Below are 20,520 nucleotides of genomic sequence, written 5' to 3' on the forward strand. Positions count from 1 at the left end.
TTTCCAACTTACTCTGGATCACGGTCTAAGGCCGTGCTCTGGATAGTGTTTTTCATTTTGTAAAAAATCTCATTTAGGCGACGTCGAATATCTTAACATTTGCTTATATCTTTGGAAAACTTTGTTTACAAAAATGGTAGGGTGTGATACTGTTATTGACATTGAAGAAATAAAGTACAATCATTTTACATATGACTATTTTATTCAGTGCGTGAAAAAGTTAGGATCATGTTGTTCTCTGAAAGAAGCATATTTAGACACTAGTAAATCAAAAAGTTCTATTATTGTGGTGAGTACTAAAATTTATATTAACTTAATTGTTTTATGTTTCTTATCTAGCAAAAGAGCGTTATTTAATTCTTACTAGATTTTTACATGGTTAATGTTGAGTTAACGGTTTGTTAGGTTAGCTTCATTAAAAATACTATTAAATACTAAGGACTGTTGTTTAGGCTGAGGTAGCTACTACATTTTAGTTTGGTAATTTGTAACGAAGGACTTGGTCATACTTGATGCGACGATACACTTGGGAGTCAAACAATGCTTTGACTCAAACAAAGCTGCAGAAAAGTTGATAAGTGCAGTTTATGCCAAAAAAAATGCTTATGACACATGCGCTCAAGTTGAGCTGCAACAACAGCAAATCCTTGTGCACTGTTCATCCACAAGTTAGTATTTAATGTTCTTATGTAGTAGTGAGCTGCAAAAATCACTGTACACTGTTCTTCGGCAGCACTTTAGATCCCAACACTTATATTTGCGGTAAATGTTTTACTTAGATGAAAGTTTCTAACAATGCGAATGATGTAAAATTTGTTTCTTGATTACTTGTTCATATTAAAAACTGTTTAAGTTTTTAGCAGTCATTCCTGTTTGCTTGCTGAAACTGTGTTACTCTTCTGCGCTGCATATGAATATTTTCTTCTTGTGTCACAGCATAACTTGATTATTGTTCCTTGCTCTTGTTTTGTTTATGCAAATATTATGCAGTAAACAAATTGTTTTAATATATAATTCTGCTGTCTGGTAGCAGTTCAATACTGCATTTCTGAGAAATTATGCAGAAGGCACACTTAACTACTTTTCTGGCCCTAGAATGGCGGTAGGTAGTTAAAAACAGTGCAATCATTATCAAATTTTTGTTTAGGATGCAGTCTTTGCTTACTGCCTTATACAGCTTTTTTGATTATTGAAGATTCTGTTAGTATTAACGTCCTCTTCAAAATCTTCAACAAGTGTCTCGTATGATTCTGTGACAGTCAGTGTGACCACTAACTCACATTAATGTATAATTCTTGAGCCTTCTGTGTGAGACAGTCTCATCGCATTGTCACATCACAGACGGCCTCAGTTAGCTCAAATATTCGACCTGGAGTGTACATACATGTTTCATGAACACTTGCATAAATTAATTGGGCGATGATAAATTATATTAGTTCCAAAAAAAATGTTATAGTCAACGACATTAGCACAATAGCCACCATCTTCTGACCACGAGAACAAGTAGATTTTGAATCTACAAACCACCCATAACCTCTTCAATGATTTCAGAATAAACAAGTTCATTGTTTATTTATACGGCATAACAAATTTATTTGACATTGTAATTACTTTTAATTTAAGTTAGGGATAGGAAAAAAAAAACATATATTTTAACTGTTAAAGAAAAATAACTTTAATTCTTGTTAAAATGTGTGATGATTCTGTATGAAATATTATTCTTGGTTAGTTAATGTTGAATGGATGTACTCTAATTCCAGTGTTATCAAGAAGATAATTACAGTTTAGGCTATTTCCATAGCCAATATTGCATCTAATATTTCTTTTCTTGATGGCAACGAGCCAAGAAGTGAGTGTAAATCTACATTAGGTATTAATATTCTTATTTAGGCCTGTAATTTTTAATTAGTGTTGGACTAGACAAAGCAAGGTGTTGCAGTGGTAAGGCTCTGGGTTTGCATCCCAAAGGATCTGGGTTTGATCTCGGTCAGGGCATTCTGGAATCTGTTTTCCATGATGTCCCAAAACCACTCCTTGCAAATGTTGGGATGGTTATTTGCCATAGGCAGTGTCTGGTTCCTTCTTCAGTTTGCTTGAGCTGTCTTGTTCAGTGTATCCATGTGTCTTGTCTGTCTGTCTGTCTGTCTGTCTGTCAGTCGACAAGACGTTAGACCAAACAAATAAAATAATTAAAAACTAAAACTTTATTTTCATTTTTTTTTTCTAGGGTGAAGTTGTGTCTGTGCTTGAAAAGGAGTCTTCAGATGTTCTGAAAATTGACATTCAGGAAGGTATGATGAATAAAATTACATTTTAATTAATGTGTGTTATCGTTATTAAAGCTATGGTTATGCAATAAGATCCGTGTGTGTGCATAGTTTTCTTAATGAACTTTTTTGTAGCTTAAGAATTATTCATTAGTTAAATGAATAAATGTATAGCACTGTAAAGAAAAGCTCTGACATTAAGAAAAAAAGAGTTGTATGTAGGTTTTAAGTTTCATAGTTATAAACATAGTTAGCCTTTAAGGGCCCCACATTCCCGGGCACACATACGGTTTGAAGAACCTCAGAAGAACTCATGCAATGTAAAGGATATCCGAGTGGTGTCTGTTTATGAAAAAGCGTGTAAGAATCTTTTGAGGTTGGAATGGTACTCCCATATGTTGATTTCTTTTTTAAACTGTATTTTTTGGAAAGTGATAACGGCTAAAACTCATTTTATTTATCAAGATCCTGGTACAGATTCTTGAAAGCACAAGAGGTTTGTGCATTACATCTCTATCTTCATTTCCACACCATGAATTGTTATGGTCACCTCTCCAGTCTCATAGTTGCCCTATGGACCACGTAAAGACTGTGCCCCAGTCCACAGCCTTGCGCTTAGAGGTGAGCTCCAGCCTCACTAACTCAAATACACCCCAAGCTAAGCAGACCCCTTAAGGAGACTGCATCTCTTTAAGAATTTTTTGTGCACTTGGTGCTCGTGAATTTGAGTCATGCCTGGATTAGGATCGAACCAGAAACCCTCTCCATGCAATTACAGTTATCATCCACCCAGACTCCAAGAGAGAGATGAATTTTCAAAGATGAGTAGCTTTGTTGTTATAGCAGACGACTGAATACGTACATTACTTTGAGGTTCTCATGTAACTAGGCCGGTTTTAGAAAAGAGATTAGGTAATAGCATCTAACAATTTTTATTAGGCCTAACTACTCTTTCATTACAAAAAAAATTATTCCTGGTATGTTTGACAATGAAATATATAACTGTGAAAGTTAATATTTTGTTGTCAACTTCTCAATTCTGATATCTAAATCACAGCAAAATAATTTAGCTTAGTGGAATAAAATTTAAAATGCTTGTTTTGTCCAAATTCTGTGGGTATGATAAATTTTGTTTGGAAGAGCAATTCTAATTTTAATATTTTTTTTATTGTATGTATATACATATATACATTTTTATTCAACTAATTTATCAGTTTTTGTATTACATACTATATTTATTTATGTATTAATAAGTTAGCTTAAGTACCTACCTGTCATCAACATGCTACTTGTCCGTTTCATCGGGAAACATTCTAAATGTGCTCGGCTCCATATTGTGTTAATTAATATTATGGGCTGGTTATTTAGCACAGCTCTTAGATTTGGACAGAATTTTTTTTTCAGTTTAGTATACCCTCTTGTTCTGAACACAATTATTTGATTACACTAAATATCACCAAGAAACAGAATTCGGTTAGTACGGCAGGCCATTAAAACGTCCTTCGTCTTGAACTGGTGAACAATTTTGAAACGGCTAAAGTCCTGTGTTTTTCCTGGTATTAAAAGTATGTACAAGAAACGTTTCGGTGCTATCAGTTAAGTGGAATTTGCGTGAAAGATTGTAATGACACCACACTTTATATGTAATATTTATTTATGTAGTATTTCACTTTTTACTTTATGTCTTAATTTGTTTATTTTTAATTATTAATTTTTTATATTTATTAATTATTATTTGCTTCTGTTTCAGCCACATGCAATGATGAGCCTGGCAAGTTGTTTGGGTTGTTTGCATTCAAACGAGCTGTTGGTGAACTTCTGAATTTAAAACTGAAAAAGGGAGACTTTATTGCCATTCAAGGAGCAGTTATAGAGGAGAGCCCTTGCTATTTCATCCCACCAGAATACCACAAACTACAGGCACGAATTCCAGATGAACCTCACCTTCGGACCAAAGTATTTTTCATGAGAAGTGATTCTGTGGTATGTATGTATGTGTGTGTGTATGTATATTCATTCTTGACTTCAAAGAAATTAAGCATGCTGCTATGTAACACCAGTACAAACATTTCCAAGATATTACATTATGTATTTAAACGTTATTTAAATTATTTCAGTGAAATATTTACATTTCTGTTTAACAGTGAGTAAGGATGTTGTTAATTAATATTTAAGATCAGTGTGGGTTTTTTTTTAAATTAAGTATCTACGTGGTTATTAAAAGTTCTTAGCCCAGATTTTTGATTTTCCATCATATGATAAATCAATACTTAATGATCTAGTAAGAAGTAAAATTGTCTTGGAGTGCAAGACTTGGCCAATAAGCTATTGAATTATAGAGTTTCAACATCCAAAAAATATAACCACTGTTTGATGTAAGTATTGATGTAAGTATTGAAATGTGTTGGGAAATATGGTTTTACTATGTTTTTTTTGTATCCTTAAAGTTAGCGAGCTTTTCTTAAATTTACGAAGGAAAGAAAAATATGAAACTAGAATACGAAAACTATTAAGTTTAATATTTTTAAAAAAATTGTTAAATGGTGTCATTTAAGAATATTTTTAATTGGTTATGAGAATTTGTTGTGTGTATAGTTTACATAATTTAATTTAATTTGAACCTCACATTTTGTTTTGCTATTTATTATTTTTGTTAAAATTCTCTCTTGTGCACAATGTATATGTATTTTTTACAGGCAGTCTGTCAATCCCCTGGGAAGTCTGAGGTCAGAACCATGCCGAAATACATTTATCAAAAACTTTCTGAAATCACTGCTCCGACGGTGTGTGCTCACATTTTTGGGATTGTTGTGCAGCTGAAGGTTTGTAAGAGTATGTGTATACATTCTTAAGAGTGAATCTGTTAATAATTAGCATTTGGCTAAAAAATTTTTATGGTGTTAACTTTTTTCTTTTTTGAAAGTTATATGCAACATTTTTGAATGTCATACCTAGGAATTTTTTTTTTGGGAAGGGGGGGGGGGGGGGCATTTTTGGTAGGGGTAGCCGTAGTCGCTAATCATGTGGCAATGATTGTGGTTTCAAAACTAGCATGACTCAGATATTTATGTAGGCAGAGATGGTGCCCAAGTAGTTCGTAGCCCACAGATATTTTGTAGGTCCCATTGCGTAATTCCTTGTATTTTAATTATTCTGAGCTGTTCCTAGAAGGTATGAGAGCCTTTAGAGTGATTAGTCTAATACTTCTGTCAATTACTCTTTTAAATACTTTGTACATTATGTATGAAAATGTATTAAGATAAGCATGGCTTGAGGTTGGTATTCCTGACAGCTTCATTGTAGGCATTCCACAATGGACAAATCATAACAGCAGACACTTGAGAGGCATTTTTATTCTTTAGGTATTACTACTCGATAAAACTGTGATAAATAACCATTAAATTGTATGACACAAATTTTGTATGCAATTAGAGGGTGACTCGTATTATTTTGATGAAGGGGAAGGTCACTGTTATGAATTATAAGTAGGGGGAAAACTCTATACATTAACACTTTAATTTTGTATTATGTTTGCAGATTAACCATGTGTAAAACTGATTTTCAAGGGTGAATATCACCCTTGATCATTGAGATAAGTTGAAATTGTTTTAGATGAACTTGTCCCCAATTTCCTGAAATATTACGGGTGTGTTTCAGAACAACGTGTATATGTCAGTTAACTAGTAGTGTTTTAGATTTCGCTCTTGGTTTTCCCCCTGCTAGATTACATATATATGCTCGTGGAAGCAAAAAATATTTATTGTATGGAAAAAAAGTAGTACACGAACTATTCAAGAATGTGTATAAAAAAAAAACAGGTTACATTGCAAACAGTTGCAGTTCGAAATAAGAAAAATAATATTAGCTTGGTGTTCCGTTTGTGTGTACTTAGTATTTTACTTGTGGTTTATGTGGGGTTGGAAATGTTTTAATACTATTTTGATTTATATTCTTAGGAACCAGCTCGAACTTCTAATGGTAGACTTATGATCAGAGTTGGTTTAATTGATGACACTGCTCATTCAGTAACAAAGCCTTTTGATCTCTACATATACTACAGTCATGGTGAAGTCGCCCCGAAAATAGAAAAACATCAAGTCCTCAGGGCACATCGTGTGAAGGTAAAAGTGATGGGATATTGAATTTATTTGTTGGTTTAAGTTTACTGATTTGTATTTGTGTCTATGGGTATAGATCCAGGGGGATCCCCCTCCCCCCTCCTTGGAATTAAGAAAGCCCGTCACTGCAGGGACCTGCCTGCACTTGCAAAAGCGTGACTCTGAAACGAGTTTGATGCCAAAACTATTTCTTGTGGAAAACTTTGTGAATATTTTAAAATTTTCTGCTTACTGCATGCATGTAGGTCAAAATATATGCAGTATACAACATGCAAGCACCGTATCCAGAGATGTCATATCAGTTAATACCATGTGCAAAACTCTTGGGTAATGCTCCCCCCCCTTCCTCCCCGGGTCAATTTCCGTGGGCCCCCCTTGCGAATCCTACAGATTTGTGTCCTTGTTTGTGTCCAAACCTTTTTAAAATGCTGATGAATTTAATATTGTAATTTCATATCTTTATCTTTTTTTTTAAGGGTTTGCATTCTAATTTTTAAGTTATTTAATGAAACTAAAAAAAAATATTTCCATTATAGAGGTATATTCTGGGTGTTGTAGCACAAAATTAATTCTTAGCCATTTTTATTAGATAAGAAACAGAGGAAGTATCCATTGTTGTCAATAACAACACATTTTGAATGTAAGCAGTGAACTGAACTCAACTTAAGGATGAAGCTGTTTTTGTTAGTCGACTCTTATTGTTTGCGGATACAATGGTCACGTGGTTGAATCGCACTTCTGTCAATTCAATCTGGGGGGGTCAATTCCGTAGTTTTCCTAAGTGATAAATGCGGTGGACCTCTGCAGTGAACCGGTGAAATTTCTGAGGGTATGCCCATTTCCCCGTCTATTCATTCCGTCAATGCTCCGTCCTAATCCCATCACTAATGACCCCGATTTCGACGAAACGTTAGTTCATTCTTACTGTTAGTCCAGTTTCACAGCATCTCTGGTTTTTTCACCCTTCTGTTCATGTAATCTTTGGTTAATAGCAACATATATGTGTGTGTGTGTGTCTATATACACATATGTATATATATATATATACACATACATACATACATACATACATACATACATACATACATACATACATACATTCTTTGTACTCATATCACTGCTGTTTAAGGTTAAGTAGTTTGGCAGTAAATCTTTTGTTTATACGTAGCTGAAAAGGTTCAAAAGCAAAATAAAATGTCTGTAGATGATTTAACAAGCTACACATTGAACATCTGATGATGGGACGTTTTTATAAAATGTTTCACAGTGGTCTTGCGAATTCCTGTAAAATAAATTCTTTATGATTTACTACCTATTTTAATGGAGGTATTTATATGCAAGGTTTCTGCAGACAGCAAAATTTTGGAAAGCAGAGAAAACCCAGGGAATTTAGAAGGTGTCTTCAAAACCTGGATGACACAGGGAAATGTACCAAATGTTAGTTACCAAACTGGATTATTATTTTGATACTAGCGTGTTCCTTTAATGTCTTAAATACCAATCCATATTTTAATCACAAATTAATATGTAGTTGAAAACACGCCTGTTTCATGACCAATGAATCATCTGTACATTAATTTAATGATTTGAAGCTCAATCAAATGTCAGTTGTCATTCAAAGCAGCATCAAGTATTAAAAAATTACAGTCCTTGTAACTATATTGCAGTGTAGAGATCAGAGTGATTATGCTATCAAAAATTTATATTACCTATCGCTGGTTTGAATGTGTGATTATAAAAAATTTGGGTTTTGGCATAACATTATAAACAAATCTATAGCTATGAAAGTTAAATGCTTGCTTGACTACAAAAAAATCACAAAACTGTTAGATTTTTAGAAATTTTAGGTATCAAAATTTTTTAAATTTCATTAATGGCACTCATCCCAGTATTTGAATTATTACTTTTTTAAAGTCATCTTTTGTATTTAATCAGTGATTAATTTTATAATACATTTTCATAAGTTAATTGAAAATTTATGAGATGCACTTTAATTACCAGCCATTGTTTGATTTTTAAGGTGGAAGCCTTCAATGGGAGTTTAGATGGTCGCGTATTCAAATCTGCAGACATTGTAACTGTCGGTTCTGACGTTGAAAATGCTGGCAGTTGGTGCTCAGCTGCCAAGTCGTTTGAATGGACAGGTGAGTTTGCCTTGAATTCACAAGATGTATTGTAATCACTTCAGTAACAGTTTTAAAGTCTGTGATAATATAAATATAGTTTGAGTTGCTCGTGTTTAGTTCAAGAATATTTGAACATTTTTGCAAGTCTCGTTGAGTATTTTTTAGGTTTTTATGTTGAAAATTAGTAGTTTGGTGGACTCTTACTATAAATGATTTAAGATTATTTTTTTTACATGTGCCTTTGCTTTATGTCGTAAGGAACCTCAATAACTGACAAAAAATATGAATTTGCAAACATACAGAAAACATGTCCAAATATTAACAACATAGCCCAGAAAATTCAGTGAATGGAAATAGTGAAAAAATTATTGCAGCCCAGATTGACAAGTGGGCTGATTACGATGGTACAGTTGTGACAAGAACAGAGAATACAAAGAACAACAACTTTGGACATCATAGCGACAAACCGAAGAACCCAGTAATGATTCAAAACAGATAATATGGACAGTATAACGACAATTCAACGGTGCACATGTGAACGCAACGATGAAATTAAATATCCTGAAAACAGAATGGAGATGACACAGACGAACAAAGTAGGCATCTTAAGAGGCAGAAGTTGCGATGTTTCGGAAGCAGAGATCTGTTCCCGTCCTCAGGCTGTTTTTAAAAAAGGAGATTTCTGTTTGAGGTTTCTGTTCTGAATGATTAATTCTGTTTGATTGTGAATATTATGAAACATTAAAAATAAATCAGCATGTTTTTGTTTGAAAAATATACCAATGTTGTTGTGTAAAACTGAGTTAGTAATAAAATAACATTCCATGATAAAAAAAAAGTAAATTTTATTTTTTCCAATCTATTTATGTATTTAATACATACATTTTGGTACAAACTTCATGCTAAATAAATTACATTCGTTGAATTTAATATATTAAAATATCAAATTTTGTTTGCGATTTTAGTTAAGTTTTGATTAAAAATGCTGATTAATTACATGATTTTAAGTGAATTTGGATGCTTTATGTTATTATGGTGTATTAACTAACACAGTGCTGCCATCGGTTTCTTACTTAAAACCTGGACTCAATGCTAAAAAAAAATTCTGGAAACTTAAAGTAGAAATCCTGTAAATAAACTCATGATTAATAAAAAAAATTTTACTTGCAGCATCATTTTCCCTAGAGTATTAATGCATTACTTTCCCGCTTTTTACTGAAGCATTTCCCGTAATTTACAGAAGAAAATACCAGTTTTTTTATTTACTTTTTTTAACCAATCAACTATATTTTTTTTAATGCCAGGTTTTCTGGTTTAAACCAGGTTTATTTTGTTTAAACTAGCTTTTTTATTATATTTGTTTTGGTTCTGAGTATGTTCAAATGAAATACCCTACAACATCCTGCTTTCTGCCACTCATGTTGAACCATAAAAAGTTAACATCAAAGAACTGAAGTCCAGCAAATCTGCAGATCTGACTGGGACTTGACCACAGAATAGGGATTTACAGTACAGTCGGGAAAATTGTCCACAATAGGATTTTTTTTTTTTTTAAATTATATAATTCACCTATTAGTTTAATTTTACAGGGGACTAAAGAGGCCGGTCACAATTTCGTTACAGAACAGGAACTTCTGTTAACAGGTTTACAAATTAGTGCAATTTCTGTCCCTTTGTAGGTCGGTCTTTAATCACAGCTTATCGTAGTGTGTTGGATGCTTCAGTGCACAGTAGCAAATGCCAACAATGCTGGATTGTTTCAGCGAAAGACAAAGCTAGAGTACAGGAACTGTATGCGTGGATGGAGGCCCAGCCGTGGCATAGTCATCCGCCCAGCAATCACCCAGTGCAGCACATGCTGGAAGATATCAAAGGGCCTGGGCTCATTAAAGTCTATTGCAAGGTAAACATCAAATTTAAACCATTTACTTTGCGGGGTTTTTTTTTTTTTTTACTTGTAAAGATACATATGGCGTGAATGATGTGCACAATCAGAATGACTTAACACACAAGCTTGTCGCAGATATTACCCCAGTAACTAGGCGTTAAACTTGGTTGAGTGGACAGATTATCTGACCCCTACCGGGGTGACGCAGGTTCGATTCCTGGTGGGCCTCTACCTGGATTTTCGGCAACTGGTAAATATGGGATGTGTCTTGAGAGCCGTTGAGTTTTTAGGAGGTGCTCCAATTCCTCTCACCCTTTCGTTACATCAACGCTGCATTCTCATGTCGTCTCCCTTCATGTTGACGAGACTTTAACGAAGATTGGGCCCTGTGGTCTTGTGTTTTTCCATCTACTTTCCTATAATTCTAATTTTTAACTATTTATCCCTATATTTGGCATTTCAAGGCATTAATCATATCTCCCAGACCTTCGATGCCTTGTCGCAACCTCATATTTACTAACTATGAGCTCTTTGAGTAAATAACTTATTATTTCAGGCGGGTGACTACAACTGTCATGATAAATCACGCTAGTGCACAATTAGCCAAAGCCAAGTTATTTCTTATCGAGGTAGAATTTAGTGAAGGAGGATCCAAGTATTTGAAATTGCAAGATGGCGAGGCCTAGTCCTCTTAAGTCCTAATTCTACTGGCAGCTTCGCAGTCCTTTAGTCTATATGTAGTTACAAATATTAAGTGGTGACTTAAAAATTTCAGTGTCTCAGATGTAGAGATACTCCCTTTGTACTCCTGCACTAGGTTCAAGAGCCTTTCTTTTAACATTTTTTTTCCTTAGTAAATTACAATTTTTTCTAGCTTTTGTTCTATACCATTGTTTCCAACATATTAACTAAGACATGGCCTATAAGACAAAGTCATGCATTCAGTAATGAAAACTGGAAAATTGATTTACTCCGTCATGCAAGATGTAAGGCCACTTGGCCTTGTCTAAAGAAAAAAAAAAATTTAATTTTGACTGAAGTTCCAACTGGCTTGCATTAAACATCCTTTTGAATAAATAAATAACAATCATGATGAATGTGACGCGTCACGAACATTTCCAGATTGTAGCTGTGCGGAAGTCTAGGGATGGAGAATGCCTAGTCGTCACTGTATGCGACGGAACAGTTTGTCCAACACACGTGAAGAAGATTCACAATGCAGAAAGTAAGCCGGCGGCTGACATTCTTAGTGAAGGATCATGTTTTGAGCGCGATCAACTGGAGATGGATGTGGTTGTCACTGATTTAACTGATGATTTCAAGCTGCTTAAGGTACGTTTTCACAATGTGTGCAGATTTTTAGTGTGTGAATTTGTAATTCCACATATTATGCATCAATATGATACGGACCATAAAAGTAATGATGATATAGGCTGATTTTTGTTGTCAGAATAAGCTGATGACATAAGCAATGACTTATGCATTTGTTTGCAAATGGTTCAACAGACGTGTGCTTTTGATAAGCTGTAATTTAATGTGGTGTATGTTTAAAAAACTTGGTGCAGTGAAACTATGTAGCCATTAATTAGTAGTATGTCTCATTTATAACTTACTATTTTTAAATTAGCATTTTAATTAAATTTCTAATTTTACACTGCTCAATATATGAAAAGGCATACATAAAACTGCTAAATTACATATGTTACTGTGCTATTTTTTGAAACAGTTTGCTGTATAGTGAAATAGTGATGCATAATAATTAAATTTAGTTTATACTTAAATGTGGTTTAATGTGAAACATCTTGAAGGATTTGAATATAAATACAAAAATGTGAGAATTTCTTTTAAGTGAGGTACTTTACAATGAGATCTAACCGTATACGTACTGTGAAATGTATAATTTTCTCTTTATGTTGTGCTTGAGGGTTTATTTTTATTAACAGTTCATCAACTAACTAGACATGAAATATTTCAGGCTGGAGATTATGTGTGTGTGGCTGGCTTACAAGTGAAAAGTGTTTCCTCGAAGAGCACAGATGATAGGCTCCTACTGACTCTGACAATAAATGCGAGCTCAGGTTCGCTCCAAACGTTTGAACGTCAACACTCCATTGCGAAAAGGATAGAAAGGTTTGTCACTTTTTTTTTGAGACATAAATGAAAATTTGTAGCTGAATGTATGGTGAACGGTGTTGAGTGAAAGAAAAAAAGTTTTATGTGTATTGTACATATATGTTATTACATTTAATTTTATACCCCACTAAAACTGATCCGCACATGATAAAACAACTTCAAAATAATTTCTGCAACTTCAGAAAAACTGTTCAGAAACATAGCCAGGTTCACTGAACCTGTCACCATCTTCTTGATGAAGAAAAAGGGGTCATATCATACACCTTTGTCTTGGATATGGCATAGAAGACAACCACGTGTGGCAAATCTTTCCAGCTCCACATACATGCGGCAATTCAGTACTCCAAACTCTCATATTGTGAATATTCACCTTTCTTGAAAGATGGAAAATTTCCTTGACCCTGAATATCAATGTCCCCACAAAGTCATCATCTTCCATAGCTTGCTGCATTCTGGTACAAAACTCCAGTCGGCGGGCATAATCATCTGGAGTGGAGTGAGGTGTTTTAACAGTTGCAAACGGTAGGGTTTAAAATTCAAATGTCGTCACAACATTCCACACTGTTTTCTGCGGAATACCCTGTTCATGACTTGCATGAACATGCAATTTTTTTGGGCTCTGCACAATGCTCAGTCTTACGTGCTCCACTGTTTCCTCTGACACACACGGTCGTCCCATAGCTTTTCCTTCACCCAGACAACCAGTATCACGAAACTGGCGAAACCAATGCAAAATGCTCTTGTGACTAGATGCAGCTTTTCCATATTTATGTACAAGTGCACACTGAACCCTTCACATATTCTAACACAAAAACTCTTTTCCTGCATTGCCGCCATCTTGTAGCATACCGTCACAGGCCTGCCATCTAGCATGGGCTTTTAAACTTGGTGAGTTTTTCTTTTCATGTATCACTCAGTACACTTTGACGTGGCACACACATTGAACATTTGTAGACTGTACCAGAAACTTGGTGACTTTATGTATCTTTTCATGTACCACCAATGTTTGTACTTTGTATACTGTCGATAAACAGTGCTTTGAAACCCGATGAATCATTTAGGCTGACCCTGTACAAGCACAATTAAGGTTATATTTATAACCATTATAAATAAATATTGCATCTAATATATCTCTTCTTGCTGAAAATTTGTACTTTATTAAGTCTTCCAATATCAGAATTATTTATGTGGCTCAAAATTATCAAACCATAGCCAACTTCGGATATAACTAAAGCTATATAGAGAGAAAGAGTGGAATCGAAGCATTGTATGTAATATACATGATGAGACCAAGAGTTCTATTATAATTAGATATTAGGGATTCAATGTGAAGATGAAATTCCCTAATACCAAAGTGGTAATACTGGAATGCACATTTTCATTTCTGCTTGCATCACATCCTGCCAGAGCTGGCTATAAGTACAGTATGTACACCCCTGTTTCATTCAAGAAAAGCAGACATTTTGAGCAGCATTGTTTATTGAAATGGTTGCTTCAGCCTATAAAATATTTATTTTTATATATAGATTAGATTAAATACATGGTAAATTCTAAAAGGTTTTAGTTAAAATTTCTTATTTTATTTTCAGGAAATTGTCTTCTCCAAAAGTAATGGTGGAAGAAAAATTAGAAAGACTTGAGACAAACAGGAACGTAATTTCGTTGCAAGACATTACCGATTCTCTTAACCAGTTGCATTCGTCCGGTGCCAGTCCAGTCCTGGATCGAGTAATTTCACCAGGGGAAAAAAGAAACGTTGAAAATGTGTTGGAAGATCAAGTTGAATGTCCTAACAAAAAGTCAAAGTCCCTAACTGATGATGATAAAAGAGGAAATTCTGAAACATCTGTTAGATTCTCAAGCATGAGAAAAAATGTGGAGAATTTAAACACAGAATCACCACCCACTATTTCTTCATGTACAACGAATGATGATTTGTTAGATGTATCAAATCCAGTGATACCAAAAGATTCTCACATTGTTAAAACAGCTCCAGTTCTTACTTTCTCCATTGGTAACGGTGATAAAGCATTACAGTCCTTAAAAAGAAAAATTATTGAAAATTCTTTGAGAAAAAACCGAATGACAAGCCCAAGTAAAAATGCTGTACAACAAAAACCAGTAAGCAAGTCTATGTCAGTTCAGGAAGCATTGGATTGTGACAACCAGCCTGATGAAGTAGGCTGCAGTCATACATCTCGTAAGAATATCACTTCACCTACAAAAAACATTGGAACTGAACATTGTGGTTTGATTAATGACGCACTGGAAAAGGAACTCGGAAAAATATTTGAAGATTGTAGTGAGATGTCTGTACCTGAAGGTGGAAATGATAAACAACGTGATATTCGGTCGCCAGAGGGAATTGGCACAAATCTGTCACCACCATCACACAATGATATCCTTCCCAGTTCTGGTTTTACATCTTCAGCAGGACCTTACTCTCAGTTCATCTCTAAGTTAACAAGAGGCGTACATGTTACAAGTACTCAGATTACACAGTCTTGTGACAGAGTGAATAATGTTGTACAGCCTGAAGACTTACAGGAAAACAATGTTGAAGAAAGGGAAGAGCGAGATGATATTTCTCAAGGGAAAGGAAGCCAGGGAAAGTCTAACTCAAAGTTGATTAATCATTGTACTGAAATACAGCATCCTATTGGTGCAAAGTGTGTTTGCCTTGCTGGTACTTCAGCTGTAGGGTTACAACAACCTGAAATGGATAACTGCCCACAAAGCATACCAGGTTCTCAGCATCTGTATGCTACATACGACAGCCACCCTCATTACTGCGCCAACCTTTTTAATACGGGAGTCAAAACCAATCTTGCTGGTGCTGTGGATGTCGGTTCAACTCCCTTGTGTCAGAAAAGTAACTCCGTTCAAGCTGTAGTGAGCGACTGCAGAGAACCTGATGTGTTACAAGAAGTTCAGTCAAACATCATTAATCCGGAAAATCAGTGCCATGTATCTGAGGGAAACATTGATGAGCATGTAAATATTGCTGGCACTAGTAAGTCCCAAGTTCATGATAAAACTGAGCATTGTGAAATGACTGTACAAGAAAAAATTGTTGGGCATTCTTCACATAAATCTCCAAAGAAAGTACCTACCAGTACGCCCCCTCAAATGGGTAATATTTTAAGTGAAGCTAGTTCACACCAGAGAGAACCGTCAGCGGGAAAATCACCTTTGCAACCAAGCAAAGCCATAGATCAGGCTAGGAATTTCAGAACATCTGGTGTCCATGGATCGCCGAAGAACGTGAATCCGATCGAGGATTCGGTAATACCGTGTTCCCAAGACCGACATCAGTCCGTTCATTTGCAGCGTGAAACTACAGCACATGGTTCGAACTCGCTGACTTCTGGGTCGAGTATACAGTGTAACCAGGAACATCGGAGGCATGCTGATTGTGGAACTAAGCATTGTGAGTCCTCACGACCCTCGCACACTACTTCCTGTGCAGTTCAAGACCTCGAGAGCAGATTGTGTTGTAATTCCTCGGAGAGCTTTGAAAATTGCCGGAAGATTGGAGGAAAGGTTGATACAAGTAAATCTAGACTTTGCACGGGTGTCCAGTGCCGTGAGGATAAAAAAGCTGGTGAGTGTGTTTGAATTTTATTTAGTTAAATTTACTTGTGCCGTTCATTTTGTGTTCAGTAAATAGCATCATGTTGTCTGTAATATTTGTACAAAATTTTGGTTGTGGATTCAGCACATTGATGCTATTGGTCAGGCGGAGAGAAGCAACAAGGTGACATAAGAGGCCTTTATTGGAAAATTGTGGAAGAAGTATGCCTTTTTATTACTGCAGAAAATAATTTGCTTTTATTTTTTAATTTACACATTGCAAAATGCACTTAAAAAAAATTTTGTAGCAAGTTTTTTTTGTAGGGGGAAAAGGGGGGGGGGGGGGAAATTGGCATTTCTAAAAATATACTATTTTTCAGAGAAAAAAATTAACCTCAAAATAAATTGCCCTGGTAAAAATCCAATTTTGTGAGATGAAAAGGGGAATGCACTGTATATGACAAAAGGATCCGAGTTAAAAGGCAGCGTTTAAGCTAAATCCTTTGTCCTGTGCTTTGCTTTTGCTAGACCTGTGCTTTGCTTTTGCTAGACGTGGTTTGCATTTACTCTGTAACCAGTCATAGTTACTAAATTCTAATGAATTTTTATTTTTAAGATGAATTTAAATATTAACTTATTTTATGTTTTGAGTTCCAGACTGTTTTACTGATGCTAGATGTTCTCTCTGCAAGGGTATTTCACCTTTGGTTCAGTCTGTTGTCATCTGTGGTTGGGTTGTAGATATTGAGCCGTCTCGAACAGGTATGTGAATTTGTTATAATTTTTTTTTAGTTTATCTTAATAATGCTTCAACATAATTCACAGAACAGCATAAATTTAATTAAATTATTATAATAATAACTTGTCTTTATTGTGTGTATTGTTGTTTTAGATCAGTGATGAACAACTTTACTCTTTTCGAGAACCAGGTCTAATTTTTGAAACTAATCTGAGGGCCAGACAATATGATTTTTTTAGTAGTAATTTATTCTGAACAGTAACTAATAAGTACAACTTATGGCATGTAGTGAAGAAACAAGATATAATTTTTTTTAAAATTAGAACGTATTTACAAAAAATTAGAATAAGACTTCAAATCTAATAACTGCCATGAAACAATATTTGGATGCATGGAAGAAATTAAATATTTTTCTCAACATTTCTGTGAGAATATCATGGCTTCACTGCTGTCTGCTGACAACATATTCTACATATGTGCAAACAAAGATGGCTAATACGCAACAGTTTTTTCTGAAACATTTCTTTTGGAGTCAGTTGTTCATCACTGTTTTAGATGGTTTGTCCTTTTTTAGCAATTTTGTGCATTACCAATAAAGAAAAATATTATTATTAAAATTATTATAATTAGATATTATGAACTGCATGTTTTTAGGTTCAAAAGAAATACTGCTGGCTATTTAATGATGTAGTTTTAATTTCTTCCAATAAATGTATTTCATTCCATTTAGCAGTCAAAATCATTACCATTCATAATACACCTATTTATTAATTTTTTTAACAGTGAGTCATTCAAAAAGTCTACAAGCATGACAGTGTTTAAAGTAAATGTAAAATAATGACCTGGACTGATACAAACTCCTTAAATGTATGATGTCTTGTTGAAATCGAGGTTGTTAGAGACTGTGTGAACAGAGGAGTGGCCGAACGCATTGATGAGGTAAGCAGGAGTTCCCCCGGGGAAAACCACCACGTTCCTCATTTGTGGAAAATCCAGATGTGACCCTGCCGGGGAATCAAACCAAGATTGTCCTTTTTTTTGGGAGAAGGGTGATAGCTCACCCACCATGGCAACCTGTGTTCTTTTAGAAACCTCGTGACATAATAGACTATGGCGAGTTCAGCCTCTTCACTTTTTAAACTGAGGAATATTACTATGAAATAAAGGAAATCATGAAATTGAGGAAAACTTCCCTGCATAAGCAGTGCATGGGAAAGTAGGGTGTGTGTGTGAGGAATTTTTCCACTTTAGTGTATTCATTCTTTTTAGAAATTTTTCAGAGCACTATTGAGTCTAGCGTAAAAATTTTAATGGGGTTTATTTATTCAAAGCAGATATTTTAATTGTAAATGATTCTTGAATAATTATGTCAACTGTAACATAAACCTTCAATTCTAATCTGCTCAATATAGAGCGCCATGTAATTATTTGTAAGTTTTTAATAAAATATTATTTTTCTGATACTGTTTTCTTGCCTTTAAACCTTATCTCTCAAAAACCTCTGCATGATTTTTATTTAACAAGACTAGGACTACATTACACTAATCATTGTTGTATATGGAAGTCCTAAACAAAAAAAAATTAAGTAGAGAAAATAAACTCCATTGAAATAAGTCTTGAAGTTCAATTTTTATGCTTGTTTGAATATTCCAGAATGTTCAGGCATATTTGTCTGTGACTCTGGGAATTGACATGTACTTTTTTTTTTCCCTTAAATGTTTAAAAGGAGATTTGGTGTGTGGATACTGCCTAAACTGCAACAGAATCAAAAGACTTTCGCAGCTGAAGAGAGTGTGTGTCAAAAAAGGGGGCAGGTCTCTGTGCGCATTGCCACAGTAAAGGTGAGTGAATGTGGTTTTCTTTATTTTTTTTCTTCAGTATCAATTAGGCACAGGGTAGACTTGGAATTTCATGTTACTGTACATTGGAACAAAAAGGGACCATAGTTCATTTTAACCAAATGTCAGGAAAATCAATTTCAATCTCCGCTAATCCTTAAGTATCGATGGGCCAATGTCCATGAAAATTTTGGAACAATTCAAAATAAACCTAAATACATAAATTTAACGCCAGAACATAGTAATTATAATCAGGATTGAATTGGTAGGAAAAAAATATTCAAAAAAATAATTATAGAAACTATTAGTAAGATTAGTACAAATACTTAACTACACAGGACAAACACCCCCCCCAAGGCAGTCATGGGGGACTGTCGACAGAAGTGAAAACTTAACTCTTTATTTTTAAATGTGTAGTATGTCATCATTTCTACTTCAAATGTACTTAAGAAAGTGATTTTGGTATTATATCACTAGCATGTCCGTGATGCGAACTCATAAGTTTTGCCCCTACCAAAAATCGCTCAACGCTGCTAAAGAATTTTTCACTTCAAAAGCGATTTAAATTATGTGTATGCACCTGTTGCTAACTAGGTTTGTTTTTACTGTACGTGTGAAAAAAATACCAGTTGGCTGTGTGTTGTCTTGGTTCCAGGTCATGATTGTGAGTTAACACCGATGTATTTCTTCACCCTGAAGGTGGCCATCAAGTCTGGCAGTTTAGTCAACATACTGGTCGGTCACACACCTGCCAGCAATCTTTTCGGTGGGTTGATGATCAAATTTTTGAAATATTTTCCATTAGTTAAGAATATTAATATTTTTCGAATTATTTCTGTTGGCTTTGAACAGCCATGAGGACTGGTGGTACAATGATTGTTTTGCAAACATAAAAAAAATAATTGAATATTAAAAAGGCTGTACATTGTGCCAGCTACGTAACCATCGTAACCACTTGTGGCCACAACATTGTGGTCATATCACTTATCCAGCACCACCACCAAGATGATTTGGTCAAACTCGTACTTTTCACAGGAAGTCTGTGGTGTTTCTCTAGGTGTTCCCATTTACCCCCCCCCCCCCCCCCCCCCCCCCCCCCCCCCCCCACACACAAGTCATTCCATCAGGTGATTCATTCTCATTTCCATCAGCCTCCATCATCTTTAACCCTGTGTTGATGAGATGTTTCAAGTTCTAATTCATCATAACATATAACCATTATGTGAATTTTCTTTATACTTGAATTTCAAAAGAAAATTGACAGACTCGCTAAAATCTCAGCAAAGAATCTCGAACGAAGAAACTAAATGTTTTACAAGTCATAAAAATATATTTATATGTTATTTAATACATTAGATTGAACACATATGTCAAGTTTGAAGCATGTGAAACACAGTTGGTGAAGGGAGCAGATGTGGGATTGGATGGCAGATTAGTGCTTGTTTTATAGGTTTTTAAAAAAACCTTCGATAAGGTTCCACGTGAGAAACAATAAAAAAGGGGGAGGGGGTCGTAGGGACAGGAGAGGAATATGCGTATGAGACTCTTTGCGGACGACTGTGTAGTGCTTGGGCGATGCTGACTGAGGGTTGCAGGAGGATTCAAAAAGGAGGGAAAAGTGGGTTGAATGTGGACAGAGGAAAATGAATGGTTTTAAAGCAGTGCTCAAGGAAAGATTGTGGTTTGTGGTGGGGGGGGGGGGGGGGGGGGGGGAGCAAGTTGAGAAGGCTGTTAGGAAGAGCAGATAGGTCCCGGGCATGCTGGGACGAGTGCTCAGGGGAGGTAGCGCTGTTTTGAAGGTAAAGGCCTTTACAACCTGTGGTTTGTCCCATGTGCTG

General features: G+C 35.1%; 1 protein-coding gene across 3 annotated transcripts in view; it reads left to right on the forward strand.

Moving 5' to 3' along the window:
- The window catches only part of LOC134534115 (uncharacterized), a 21,590-nt gene continuing 1,070 nt past the window's right edge, over positions 1-20,520 (forward strand). The window contains exons 1-13 of one of the 3 annotated variants that reach the window (XM_063372183.1): positions 1-289; positions 2,228-2,291; positions 4,018-4,250; positions 4,964-5,089; positions 6,224-6,388; positions 8,406-8,529; positions 10,275-10,414; positions 11,522-11,731; positions 12,375-12,529; positions 14,122-16,136; positions 16,763-16,867; positions 18,571-18,685; positions 19,338-19,448. In XM_063372183.1, coding sequence (XP_063228253.1) covers positions 134-289; positions 2,228-2,291; positions 4,018-4,250; positions 4,964-5,089; positions 6,224-6,388; positions 8,406-8,529; positions 10,275-10,414; positions 11,522-11,731; positions 12,375-12,529; positions 14,122-16,136; positions 16,763-16,867; positions 18,571-18,683 — 3,606 coding nt within the window. In that variant the 5' untranslated portion in view covers positions 1-133 and the 3' untranslated portion in view covers positions 18,684-18,685; positions 19,338-19,448. Of the gene's footprint in view, positions 290-1,732; positions 1,850-2,227; positions 2,292-4,017; positions 4,251-4,963; positions 5,090-6,223; positions 6,389-8,405; positions 8,530-10,274; positions 10,415-11,521; positions 11,732-12,374; positions 12,530-14,121; positions 16,137-16,756; positions 16,868-18,570; positions 18,686-19,337; positions 19,449-20,520 lie in introns of those variants that run through there. The other 2 variants (XM_063372182.1, XM_063372184.1) reach the window with 2 other exon arrangements.

The sequence above is a fragment of the Bacillus rossius genome, chromosome 7 (assembly GCF_032445375.1).
Source record: "Bacillus rossius redtenbacheri isolate Brsri chromosome 7, Brsri_v3, whole genome shotgun sequence".
NCBI classification, from domain to species: domain Eukaryota; kingdom Metazoa; phylum Arthropoda; class Insecta; order Phasmatodea; family Bacillidae; genus Bacillus; species Bacillus rossius.